The sequence below is a fragment of the Vigna unguiculata genome, chromosome 10, assembly GCF_004118075.2.
Source record: "Vigna unguiculata cultivar IT97K-499-35 chromosome 10, ASM411807v1, whole genome shotgun sequence".
NCBI lineage: Eukaryota > Viridiplantae > Streptophyta > Magnoliopsida > Fabales > Fabaceae > Vigna > Vigna unguiculata.
The window spans coordinates 20345552-20359033 of record NC_040288.1 but is presented as its reverse complement, the minus strand read 5'-3'; the positions used below and the strand labels follow the sequence as shown (position 1 = coordinate 20359033).

General features: G+C 32.4%; 2 protein-coding genes and 1 long non-coding RNA gene across 3 annotated transcripts; all 3 read left to right on the top strand.

Annotated features, from left to right (window-relative positions):
- Nucleotides 1-765: 765 nt before the first annotated feature.
- Nucleotides 766-2634, top strand: LOC114167541. Its single transcript, XR_003600255.1, has 3 exons — nucleotides 766-1192; nucleotides 1527-1574; nucleotides 2449-2634. It is a non-coding gene; the product is annotated as an uncharacterized LOC114167541 (long non-coding RNA).
- Nucleotides 2635-6053: 3419 nt separating this feature from the next.
- On the top strand, nucleotides 6054-7918 carry LOC114165369 (glycosyl hydrolase 5 family protein-like). The gene is made up of 3 exons (XM_028050013.1): nucleotides 6054-6623; nucleotides 6760-7369; nucleotides 7497-7918. Exons 1-3 carry the CDS (start codon nucleotides 6054-6056, stop codon nucleotides 7916-7918), a joined length of 1602 nt encoding a protein of 533 aa, XP_027905814.1.
- Nucleotides 7919-11272: 3354 nt separating this feature from the next.
- LOC114165368 (glycosyl hydrolase 5 family protein-like) lies at nucleotides 11273-13137 on the top strand. The gene is made up of 3 exons (XM_028050012.1): nucleotides 11273-11842; nucleotides 11979-12588; nucleotides 12716-13137. Exons 1-3 carry the CDS (start codon nucleotides 11273-11275, stop codon nucleotides 13135-13137), a joined length of 1602 nt encoding a protein of 533 aa, XP_027905813.1.
- Nucleotides 13138-13482: the final 345 nt, after the last annotated feature.

The window sequence follows — 13482 nt, the reverse complement described above, 5'->3', positions numbered from 1 at the left end:
GTGCACTTTAATTGAAAAAGCTCTATTTCTTTTACAGTGAATCGCTCCCATAGAAGCTGGGGGATAAAGAAGTACATCAAATTAAATATGACATGGGATCAGGTGCATTATTTAAGAGTATAATAATTTGAAGTTCTTTATCTCAAGCTTTACCTTCTCTTTACAATATAACGACAATACTTAAATGTCATGTGCAATTTTTTATATATACACAGTTTTTTTAAGAAGGAACTATTACTCCAACCTGTCCATTCTGTTAACTTGCTAAAAAGCATTTCTAGATGAGAGACAATAAAGAAGAACAGATACTATAATATGAAAAAGAAGAAGACATTTCTTATTTTGCCAATACAAAATCGTGACCAGACCTAAACAAATAAATATATATAAAATAAGTATACCAACTATATGATATGATATTAATTTTTAAATATCACTACAAAAAATTAAGTATGTAAAGACGTTTTTAATATGACAGTTAATGAAAACTGTCATTTTTTACAATATAATACGTCAATTTAATAACTGTCATAATATACATATATAATATGACATTTATAACCGCCATTTTTTATATAATATGACATATTAAAACATTATTTTTTTCAATTTTATGAAATTGTTCTCGGTCCCTATTTTTTGTCTCGGTACCCCTTTTCTTTTTAAAAAACAAAATTGTACCCCTTTTCTTTTTTAAAAAAAATTGTTCCCTCTTTTATATTTTTTCCAACTCAACACTTTAAACATTTCCCTAATTCAAAAACCCTAAGAAGTGAACTTGCATTCAAAACATCTTGGTAATCGGCATCTTTCCATCACTTTCCTCGACTCAGACCCACCGATCTCACTATGGGGGGAATAGAATGCACTTTCATCTTAGGTTATGTATTCACCTTGCTTCCCCTTCCAATCGTATTTTTCTCCATTTTCCCCACACTTTTTTTCTCCTATTTACTCCCCATTTGCCCATCATTTAGCCAAGAAAATGAAACCCTAAATCCCCAAAATCACCATTTTGGTTAAACCTTTTTGTGTAAGCTATGAGAGCCCTCAAGACCTTGTGGTTCAAATTAGTTGGGCGTTGTTTCTTGCTCCGAGTTGTGGTGCGCAACTGCGTGAGGAAACACCTCTATTCCTCTGCCATCTTCGCCGATAAAGTCGCAGCCTTCACCACCGACCCACTGACCTCGTCGTATTGTTCTCAATCTTTCTTCCATTTCGTTTTTTATTATATTTTATTTCATTGATTGAAAAATAAATAAGTTTATTAAGATATACCAACAACTTAGTTCTTTAAGTATTAGTCACTGTTAAATCTAATAGTGAAATAATAAAATAATGTGAATAATCTCAGTTAAATACCTCTCGTTTTAGTCTCTAAGCTCTTTTTGGTACTTGCATTCAAGTTTAATTTGATGAATTATTTATACTTATAAAAAAATACTTAACGTTGTTTATAATATTTAAGTATATTTTTGTATAATTTTGTTAATTTTTATTGGTGTTTGTAAATGACTCTGCGGTAGTACTGAAGGAGGAATTGAAGGAGTGGGATCAGTGCCTGACGATGCTGGGTGAGGCTATTTCCTTGTTTAAACAGGAACATTTGTTGTTGTTTATTTCCTTGTTTTGATTATCTGAATACATTTTATTATGCTATTACATATATCTTCTGCAATATGTTTCTTAAGAGGAAAAGGATATGAGGCTCTAGAAAACTGTGCCTAGGCTAGACTATGGTGAGCATATTTGGGGCATTTTGATTGTTACATTCTAAGTTATAGATAAGTAGAAAAGAGATGATTTTAGGGTTGATTTTAGGGTGAACAAAATATCTTCCACAAGTTAAAATCAATCAAGTTATGTACATCAACTATTGGAGTAGTCCTTTTTTTAAAAGTTTAAATGCACAAATTGAACTTAACTTCTTATTGAAGTTTGATTCATTTATCTTTTTATTTTATTCTCTTATAAATAGTTATGAGTAACTTTGTTAACATTGGTCCTTTTTCTACATTTTAACAAGGAAATATAGTTGCTTGTTACTCTGTTGGTTTGAAGAGTTACAATAGTATGATCTGTGTGTGTCGTTTGATATTAAGAACTCATTTGTTCTTCTGTGATTTTTTTGTTAAAGGTATAAAGTTGCTATAATCCTTTATGTTATGCAATATGCATTGATATTCTACTTACTTTGACACATTATGTGTACATACATGTAGATACTTTGTTGAATATTGAAGTGATGCATTTTTACTTGAAAGCTATTGTGTGGCAGTATGGTGGTTGAACTAAAGTTACGGAGTTGAAAGCTATTCTTGAATGTTGAGCACATTCCTGATTAAGTTGTTAATCTGTTTTCAATTAATAAGAATTATAATATCTTACAAAATATGTTTACATGTTTAAAAGAAACTCATGTTACTTATTTTGTTTGCTAAATGACAGGAATACGTTACACTAGGGACATCAAATCATTAAACATGGAAGACTTCAAATATGCTCACCAGGAAGGATGTCATCTTCTCATCTTCAGTAAACAAAACAACTTAGAATTAGATTACAACTTTAGCTTTATAGCTACCTTTTCAATGTTGTCTTTTTTTTTTCTGGATGCATGAATATTTTGGTACATTGGTGAATTAATTTTATATTGATCAATCAATGAAACAATTTAGTTTTTTAATTTCTTTTTTATTATCTTATGATTTTTTGTGTATTTTAAATTAACATAATTTTTTTATTGAATTATAAAAGTATAAGTGCAAGTGGAAAATAATAAATAATTAAATATTAAGATTACAATAATTTATAATGACTAAATAGATATGAGAATTAATTATAATATTGAAAATTAAAAATATCATAATATAATGACAAAAATGTCAGTTCTAAACGTCATTTTTTTTCATTTAATTTGTTTTTCATTAAAATATTACATCAGTTTTAACTAACGTTATTTACTTCTCTAAAGGTCACTATATACATAGTATAAAAGGACGGTTGGCACGGCGGTTCATCTTAAACTGCCATATTATACTTCGTGATGGTAAGAATTATGACATTTCTGAAAACTGTCACTCAAGTAAATAATGACGGTTAAAAATGACGTAAAATACAAAAATAACTGTCAAAATTTACAAGTTTTTTTTGTAGTGTATAGATATCTAAACATGCTTATGAACAAAAATAGTACAAATGATGTATGTTTGAAAATAACTAGTAGAGATGATGAATTTTGTTAATATTGTTTTAAAAGCTCTATATATTTACACTCATAAGATGACTTATATCAATTACTAGCATATGTGTATAAATGTTGACACTGCGTGTTGCTGATGCAAAACCTAACTCCAATGCCCCCATTGTAAATATCTTGTACCACCCACTATCTGGTCAATGTGCTCAAGTGAATGACAAGAATGAAGTTGAACTTGGAAGTTGTGAGACCAAAAACAGATGGGTTCGTGGAGAGGATACCACTAAAATCGTTTTACATGGCTCTAAGAAGTGCTTAACAACAGTTGGTGAAGGGCTTCCAGTTGTAGTTTCTGATTGTGAAAGGAATAACAATTCTTGGAAATCTGTATCTCTTTCTAAACTTCACTTGGCAACTCTAAATCAACACGAGGAACAACTTTGCTTACAGAAGGATTTTAACTCATCTACCATTGTGACTTCAAAGTGTATCTGCATAAAAGATGATTCTCAATGTCTTGATGATCCTCAAAGCCAGTGGTTCCAGCTTGTTCAAACCAATGTGTAGCTTAGGTTAAGAGGTTTAAGAGTCTAAGATTAGTATAGTAGAAACCCAATTTATTTTTTATTTTTATATTTTTACTTTATTGTTTTATATTTTGCGTGGTTTGATTCCAGATTTACTAATATGTTTGGGTGTATTGTTTTTAGAATAAGTTAAATCTCAAACTATAAAATAAGTATTTAATTTTCTTTAACTGATTGGAGGTTATTTTAAAACTATTTGTTCTTCAAATATTACACACTATTAATAAAGAATAAATATCTTATTGTCTTTAGTAAGGAGTATATACTACCTCGCTGTGAAGCATTTCATTTGCATCTTCTATGGCTCTAAGTGTGATGAACATTGCCAAGTAAAAAACTTGACCATTTATATATTCTGAGTGAAAGTGTTTGTTCCACTGTTCTAAGCATTCCAGATTCATAGAAAAGTCAAATTGTATGATGCTATTGTAAGTTTTATAAAAATGTTTTTAGGATTATTTTTATAACGATTTTGAGAGTTATCATTATTTTAAGAATGTCATACGATTACTTACTGTAAATTTTAATGTAATTTGTAAGTTTAAATTGACTACTTATTATAAAATGAATATAAATGCTTAATACAATATCGTTATAAATTTGAACGATTTATCACTTTTATTTTTATTTTACATTTAAAATTGTTTTTGTTGATAAATACTATCGTCTATTACACGTAAGATTATAATATACATAATTTTGTTTTTCATATGATGTACTTTCAAATGTCAAAGTTTATAATATACCCATTTTCAATTTTTAGTGTGAATCATGTTTTTCATCCTGGATAGTGTGAACTACGTAAACAATAAACTTTGTACGATGGATTTAATGATCAATTCTTGAAACATTGATTTCAATCGTAATTTACTTTTTTTACGGTGGATCCACTACTACGAATATTAGATTTTATAAAATTTAAAAATTGTTGTAAATCTTAAAAAGAAATTATCATTTGCAAAGAGAACATTTTTAGACATATTATGTATAATGCATGTTACCGATTTTTTTTAACATGTTTATGTATTATTAAAATCATTTCAAAATTTGGATATGCAATAAAGGTTGGGACAACGACCCTATGCTTCGTGGAAGTGTCATTGTTAAAGGCTAAACATTTGGGTCGTGGAAGAGAGAGAATAGTGGAAGAAAGGTTCATCGCACGACAAAGAATGACAATGTTTTTAGTGGTGCCGACAACAGTCTCATTCGTGCATTGTGTCACTGGTTTCAGCGACCTGATATGGTTATCAAGAAGGTATCACGGTGAACTATAGCTAGCTTGCGTTAATCTGTTTGGGGTATCTCGAGGTGAGGAAAAAGAAACCAATGCCAGAGACGACCTCATGAGGATCGACAATAGTGATGGCGTGTATGGTGTAGCGGCAACCTTTGTCGGAGTGGCTTGAGCAAGGTGATTCCCCACCAGGGCTAGGTTCATATGCATGTGAGAAGATGGCGGAAACCAGGAGAGAGAGTGATTTAATGATATAGAGAGAGAGAGGGAGAGAGAAGAAGAAGAAGAAAAAGAGAAATGAGAATGTTGCGTTCAGAAGTGGAAGGGTAAAGAGAAGGGTGAAGAAAGTATATGATATGATATTGATTTTTGAATATAGATATCTAAACATGCTTATGAACAAAAATAGTACAAATGATGTATGTTTGAAAATAACTAGTAGAGATGATGAATGAATGAAAGAGGATGAAAGATAATAATTCATCGAACATTTCAATGTTGACACTCTAAATTTTTTTTTTATATAAACTAACATTTTATACATATATCTTCATATATTTAATAACTTTTGGGGAAATATTTTTATTCTATTTTTTAAATTATAATGAAAAAATATAATAATAATAATAATAATTTTATACGAGTTCAAAATTATATATTTATTAAAATGCTATAATTTTGATAATTAGTCTTGTATAATTATATAAATAATTAACCAATTCAATTAATGGTAATGGAATATAAGAAACATGTTATTGATATTGATATTTTTAGAGGTTTTGTTACATAAACCTACAACTTCGTTTAAATGCCAAATATAGACTTTAAAAATCTAAACAAACGATAAAAATACTTGTCTTTCAAAAAGAATAATAAGAGGAAGATAATAGAATAATAAAAAGTTAATCAATTTTTGTTAACATAAAACAAATGACAGACAAAATTTTGTTAATATTGTTGTTAAAAGCTCTATATATTTATTCTCATTCTCTCTTTACCACATCAAATTTCTGTTCCATTCAAATCCAAAATGTCTTCACTTTTTGTCTTTCTTCTCGTCCTTGTAGTCATCTATGCATCACATTCCGATGCATACCCTTTATCAACGCAGAACAGATGGATCATAGATGAAGCCACAGGACAACGTGCCAAGTTGGTATGTGCCAATTGGGCTAGCCACCTTCAACCAATGATCCCTGAGGGTCTTGACCAAAGACCCTTGAAGGACATTGTTGGTGAGCTTGTGAAGCATAGTTTCAACTGTGTGCGTCTCACATACGCAATCTACATGTGGACACGTTATGGCAATGAGAATGTGAGTGCCACCTTTGCCTCTTTGGATGTACCAGAAGTGGTCGAAGGCATTGCCAAGAACAACCCTTATGTGTTGTCCATGACACATGTTCAGACCTTTGATGCTGTTGTTCATGAACTTGGAGTTCAAAATGTGAAAGTGTTGCTTGATAACCATGTGAGTGAGCCAATGTGGTGTTGCAATGATGACGATGAGAATGGGTTCTTCCATGATACACATTTCAATCCTCAAGAATGGGTGCATGGCCTTACTTTGGCAGCCAAACACTTTAGTGGAAACCATGTTGTATGTACTTTTCCTTTTTCCATTTTTGGCTCAACTACATATATGACAGAGACTTTTTGGTTTTTGATTATGTTAGCACTTTATTTTGCTGGATAGGAAAGATGACTTTGTTATTACTTTTGTGGTTTACTAACAGGTTGTGGCAATGAGTTTGAGGAACGAGCTGCATGGTCCTCGGCAAAATTTGAAGGATTGGTACAGGTACATGAGCCAAGGAGCAGTAGCTATTCACAAGACAAACCCAAATGTGCTTGTGCTTATCTCAGGCTTGAACTATGACACTGAGTTGCAATTCTTAAGGAGAAAACCATTGAACATAGACTTGGGTAAGAAAATGGTGTTTGAGACACATTTGTACTCATGGTCTGGAATTGGAACTCTCAAATTGAGAGAGATATGGACAAAGCAACCATTGAATAGGATATGTGCCAACAACGTTAAAGCGATAGACTACAGAGCAGGATTTCTTACCACAGGCAAGAATGCAACTCCTTTGATTTTTACAGAGTTTGGCTTTAACGAGGCAGGTTCTTCAGTGGAAGACAAAAGATTCTTGACATGCCTTCAGACTTATCTTCTTGGAAAGGATTTAGACTGGGGATTGTGGGCTTTCCAAGGTACCTACTATTTGAAGAAAGACCAGGTCCAAGTTCATGAGTCATTTGGTGTAATGGATGAAACATGGCACAACCTTAGATATCCCAATTTCACCGACAAGTTTCGGCTTTTGCAAAGGAAGAATCTTGGTAAGCTTTTCGAGTTCACTTATCATGCACTCTTAGATTGATCACCAATATAAAACACTCATAAGATGACTTATATCAATTACTAGCATATGTGTATAAATGTTGACACTGCGTGTTGCTGATGCAGAACCTAACTCCAATGCCCCTATTGTAAATATCTTGTACCACCCACTATCTGGCCAATGTGCTCAAGTGAATGACAAGAATGAAGTTGAACTTGGAAGTTGTGAGACCAAAAATAGATGGGTTCGTGGAGAGGATACCACTAAAATCGTTTTACATGGCTCTAAGAAGTGCTTAACAACAGTTGGTGAAGGGCTTCCAGTTGTAGTTTCTGATTGTGAAAGGAATAACAATTCTTGGAAATCTGTATCTCTTTCTAAACTTCACTTGGCAACTCTAAATCAACACGAGGAACAACTTTGCTTACAGAAGGATTTTAACTCATCTACCATTGTGACTTCAAAGTGTATCTGCATAAAAGATGATTCTCAATGTCTTGATGATCCTCAAAGCCAGTGGTTCCAACTTGTTCAAACAAATGTGTAGCTTAGGTTAAGAGGTTTAAGAGTCTAAGATTAGTATAGTAGAAACCCATTTTATTTTTTATATTTTTTCTTTATTGTTTTATATTTTGCGTGGTTTGATTCCAGATTTACTAATATGTTTGGGTGTATTGTTTTTAGAATAAGTTAAATCTCAAACTATAAAATAAGTATTTAATTTTCTTTAACTGATTGGAGGTTATTTTAAAACTATTTGTTCTTCAAATATTACACACTATTAATAAAGAATAAATATCTTATTGTCTTTAGTAAGGAGTATATACTACCTCGCTGTGAAGCATTTCATTTGCATCTTCTATGGCTCTAAGTGTGATGAACATTGGCAAGTAAAAAACTTGACCATTTATATATTCTGAGTGGAAGTGTTTGTTCCACTGTTCCAAGCATTCCAGATTCATAGAAAAGTCAAATTGTATGATGCTATTGTAAGTTTTATAAAAATGTTTTTAGGATTATTTTTATAACGATTTTGAGAGTTATCATTATTTTAAGAATGTCATACGATTATTTATTGTAAATTTTAATGTAATTTGTAAGTTTAAATTGACTACTTATTATAAAATGAATATAAATGCTTAATACAATATCGTTATAAATTTGAACGATTTATCACTTTTATTTTTATTTTACATTTAAAATTGTTTTTGTTGATAAATACTATCGTCTATTACACGTAAGATTATAATATACATAATTTTGTTTTTCATATGATGTACTTTCAAATGTCAAAGTTTATAATATACCCATTTTCAATTTTTAGTGTGAATCATGTTTTTCATCCTGGATAGTGTGAACTACGTAAACAATAAACTTTGTACGATGGATTTAATGATCAATTCTTGAAACATTGATTTCAATCGTAATTTACTTTTTTTACGGTGGATCCACTACTACGAATATTAGATTTTATAAAATTTAAAAATTGTTGTAAATCTTAAAAAGAAATTATCATTTGCAAAGAGAACATTTTTAGACATATTATGTATAATGCATGTTACCGATTTTTTTTAACATGTTTATGTATTATTAAAATCATTTCAAAATTTGGATATGCAATAAAGGTTGGGACAACGACCCTATGCTTCGTGGAAGTGTCATTGTTAAAGGCTAAACATTTGAGTCGTGGAAGAGAGAGAATAGTGGAAGAAAGGTTCATCGCACGACAAAGAATGACAATGTTTTCAGTGGTGCCGACAACAGTCTCATTCGTGCATTGTGTCACTGGTTTCAGCGACCTGATATGGTATCAAGAAGGTATCACGGTGAACTATAGCTAGCTTGCGTTAATCTGTTTGGGGTATCTCGAGGTGAGGAAAAAGAAACCAATGCCAGAGACGACCTCATGAGGATCGACAATAGTGATGGCGTGTATGGTGTAGCGGCAACCTTTGTCGGAGTGGCTTGAGCAAGGTGATTCCCAACCAAGGCTAGGTTCATATGCATGTGAGAAGATGGCGGAAAGTAGGAGAGAGAGTGATTTAATGATATAGAGAGAGAGAGAGGGAGAGAGAAGAAGAAGAAGAAAAAGAGAAATGAGAATGTTGCGTTCAGAAGTGGAAGGGTAAAGAGAAGGGTGAAGAAAGTATATGATATGATATTGATTTTTGAATATAGATATCTAAACATGCTTATGAACAAAAATAGTACAAATGATGTATGTTTGAAAATAACTAGTAGAGATGATGAATGAATGAAAGAGGATGAAAGATAATAATTCATCGAACATTTCAATGTTGACACTCTAAATTTTTTTTTTTATATAAACTAACATTTTATACATATATCTTCATATATTTAATAACTTTTGGGGAAATATTTTTATTCTATTTTTTAAATGATAATGAAAAAATATAATAATATTAATAATAATTTTATACGAGTTCAAAATTATATATTTATTAAATTGCTATAATTTTGATAATTAGTCTTGTATAATTATATAAATAATTAACCAATTCAATTAATGGTAATGGAATATAAGAAACATGTTATTGATATTGATATTTTTAGAGGTTTTGTTACATAAACCTACAACTTCGTTTAAATGCCAAATATAGACTTTAAAAATCTAAACAAACGATAAAAATACTTGTCTTTCAAAAAGAATAATAAGAGGAAGATAATAGAATAATAAAAAGTTAATCAATTTTTGTTAACATAAAACAAATGACAGACAAAATTTTGTTAATATTGTTGTTAAAAGCTCTATATATTTATTCTCATTCTCTCTTCACCATGATGAAGGATTGACCCCAACCAAGGATGAAGGCACATGCTTAAGAAGACTAAGCATGTTTAAAAAGGAAGTTCACTAATCCTTCATCCCTTTCATTTGTGTTTGTTATTTTTAATTCCCTAAGTTGACTTAGTTGAATCAACTTTAGTTGACTTGTTGACCTTTGACTAGGTTTGACTTGTTCACTATAGTTGACTTGACTTAAGCCAACATGCTAATCTATGTTTATTTGCTTTGTAGGTTAATTAGGAGTAAGAAAGCAATGCTAGGTGGCGCATGGTGATTGGGGAGCATAAATGATGTGGAGGAGAGAGTAAAGAAAAGGCATAAAGCATAAAGTAAAAGGCATAAAGCAAGTGTACTTATGTACCTTTGGTCTCCTTTGTTTTTAGCACACTTTGACCACTTTTTGGAGACATATGAGACACATTCTTTGTCTCCTTTTGTGCTAGAACGAAATTAGCCTTGCACACACCATAGTTAGCTCTTTTGTCTCTCATTTTTTGTAACCTTATTTGACCTAGTTTCTAGAAGCTAGGGTTAGGTTTTTGTAGAGACATCCTTAGGTATCTTTTATTTGCTTAGAGGCCCCTAAACTCTTCTATATAAGAGGTGCTCCTAGACATGTAAAAGGGTTGATGATTTTGAAGTTAAAACACTCTTGTGTCTCAACCATTTGTGAGAGTTTCCTCCCTTGGGAGTGAATACTTTTAAGCCTTATCTTGCATAGCAAGTGGCGACACACATCCACTCATCTTCAAGGTTGCCATGGCTTCTAGCCTAGCCTTGTAGTGGCGTGCTTCTCACATTTTTACCATTTCTTTCCTTTCCATTTTATGTTTTCTTCTTCCTTTAATTGTTCTTGGTTTTCTATGGTTTATGTGCTTTCCATTTCCTTTTTGTTTTGAATCAATCCATCATCTTCTTCTCTTGAGCTTTGTGAAAGGAACCTTCACATCTAGATAGCTTGCTATCTTAATGTCCAGTGGGGATTTCACTTAGCTTTCTTAATCAACTCACACCATATTCAATAATCTTAAAAAAAAAACAAGATAATCCTTCATCACACCACATCAAAGTTCTTTTCCATTCAAATCCAAAATGTCTTCACGTTTTGTCTTTCTTCTCGTCCTTGTAGTCATCTATGCATCACATTCCGATGCATACCCTTTATCAACGCAGAACAGATGGATCATAGATGAAGCCACAGGACAACGTGCCAAGTTGGTATGTGGCAATTGGGCTGGCCACCTTCAACCAATGATCCCTGAGGGTCTTGACCAAAGACCCTTGAAGGACATTGTTGGTGAGCTTGTGAAGCATAGTTTCAACTGCGTGCGTCTCACATACGCAATCTACATGTGGACACGTTATGGCAATGAGAATGTGAGTGCCACCTTTGCCTCTTTGGATGTACCAGAAGTGGTCGAAGGCATTGCCAAGAACAACCCTTATGTGTTGTCCATGACACATGTTCAGACCTTTGATGTTGTTGTTCATGAACTTGGAGTTCAAAATGTGAAAGTGTTGCTTGATAACCATGTGAGTGAGCCAATGTGGTGTTGCAATGATGACGATGAGAATGGGTTCTTCCATGATAGACATTTCAATCCTCAAGAATGGGTGCATGGCCTTACTTTGGCAGCCAAACACTTTAGTGGAAACCATGTTGTATGTACTTTTCCTTTTTCCATTTTTGGCTCAACTACATATATGACAGAGACTTTTTGGTTTTTGATTATGTTAGCACTTTATTTTGCTGGATAGGGAAGATGACTTTGTTATTACTTTTGTGGTTTACTAACAGGTTGTGGCAATGAGTTTGAGGAACGAGCTGCATGGTCCTCGGCAAAATTTGAAGGATTGGTACAGGTACATGAGCCAAGGAGCAATAGATATTCACAAGACAAACCCAAATGTGCTTGTGCTTATCTCAGGCTTGAACTATGACACTGAGTTGCAATTCTTAAGGAGAAAACCATTGAACATAGACTTGGGTAAGAAAATGGTGTTTGAGACACATTTGTACTCATGGTCTGGAATTGGAACTCTCAAATTGAGAGAGATATGGACAAAGCAACCATTGAATAGGATATGTGCCAATAACGTTAAAGCGATAGACTACAGAGCAGGATTTCTTACCACAGGCAACAATGCAACTCCTTTGATTTTTACAGAGTTTGGCTTTAACGAGGTAGGTTCTTCAGTGGACGACAACAGATTCTTGACATGCCTTCAGACTTATCTTCTTGGAAAGGATTTAGACTGGGGATTGTGGACTTTCCAAGGTACCTACTATTTGAAGAAAGACCAGGTCCAAGTTCATGAGTCATTTGGTGTAATGGATGAAACATGGCACAACCTTAGATATCCCAATTTCACCGACAAGTTTCGACTTTTGCAAAGGAAGAATCTTGGTAAGCTTTTCGAGTTCACTTATCATGCACTTTTAGATTGATCACCAATATAAAACACTCATAAGATGACTTATATCAATTACTAGCATATGTGTATAAATGTTGACACTGCGTGTTGTTGATGCAGAACCTAACTCCAATGCCCCCATTGTAAATATCTTGTACCACCCACTATCTGGTCAATGTGCTCAAGTGAATGACAAGAATGAAGTTGAACTTGGAAGTTGTGAGACCAAAAACAGATGGGTTCGTGGAGAGGATACCACTAAAATAGTTTTACATGGCTCTAAGAAGTGCTTAACAACAGTTGGTGAAGGGCTTCCAGTTGTAGTTTCTAATTGTGAAAGGAATAACAATTCTTGGAAATTTGTATCTCTTTCTAAACTTCACTTGGCAACTCTAAATCAACATGAGGAACAACATTGCTTGCAAAAGGATTCTAACTCATCTACCATTGTGACTTCAAAGTGTATCTGCATAAAAGATGATTCTCAATGTCTTGATGATCCTCAAAGCCAGTGGTTCCAGCTTGTTCAAACCAATGTGTAGCTTAGGTTAAGAGGTTTAAGAGTCTAAGATTAGTATAGTAGAAACCCATTTTATTTTTTACTTTTTATATTTTTTCTTTATTATTTTATATTTTGCGTGGTTTGATTCCAGACTTACTAATATGTTTGGGTGTATTGTTTTTAGAATAAGTTAAATCTCAAACTATAAAATAAGTATTTAATTTTCTTTAACTGGTTGGAGGTTATTTTAAAACTATTTTTTCTTCAAATATTACACACTATTAAGAAAGAATAAATATCTTATTGTCTTTAGTAAGGAGTATATACTACCTCGCTGTGAAGCATTTCATTTGCATCTTCTATGGCTCTAAGTGTGATGAACATT

Coding starts and splice junctions, on each gene's coding strand:
- LOC114165369 (XM_028050013.1), top strand. CDS start 6,054: ATGTCTTCACTTTTTGTCTTTCTTCTCGTCCTTGTAGTCATCTATGCA. Junction 6,624..6,759: donor ACTTTAGTGGAAACCATGTT/GTATGTACTTTT, acceptor GTTTACTAACAG/GTTGTGGCAATGAGTTTGAG. Junction 7,370..7,496: donor TTTGCAAAGGAAGAATCTTG/GTAAGCTTTTCG, acceptor TTGCTGATGCAG/AACCTAACTCCAATGCCCCT.
- LOC114165368 (XM_028050012.1), top strand. CDS start 11,273: ATGTCTTCACGTTTTGTCTTTCTTCTCGTCCTTGTAGTCATCTATGCA. Junction 11,843..11,978: donor ACTTTAGTGGAAACCATGTT/GTATGTACTTTT, acceptor GTTTACTAACAG/GTTGTGGCAATGAGTTTGAG. Junction 12,589..12,715: donor TTTGCAAAGGAAGAATCTTG/GTAAGCTTTTCG, acceptor TTGTTGATGCAG/AACCTAACTCCAATGCCCCC.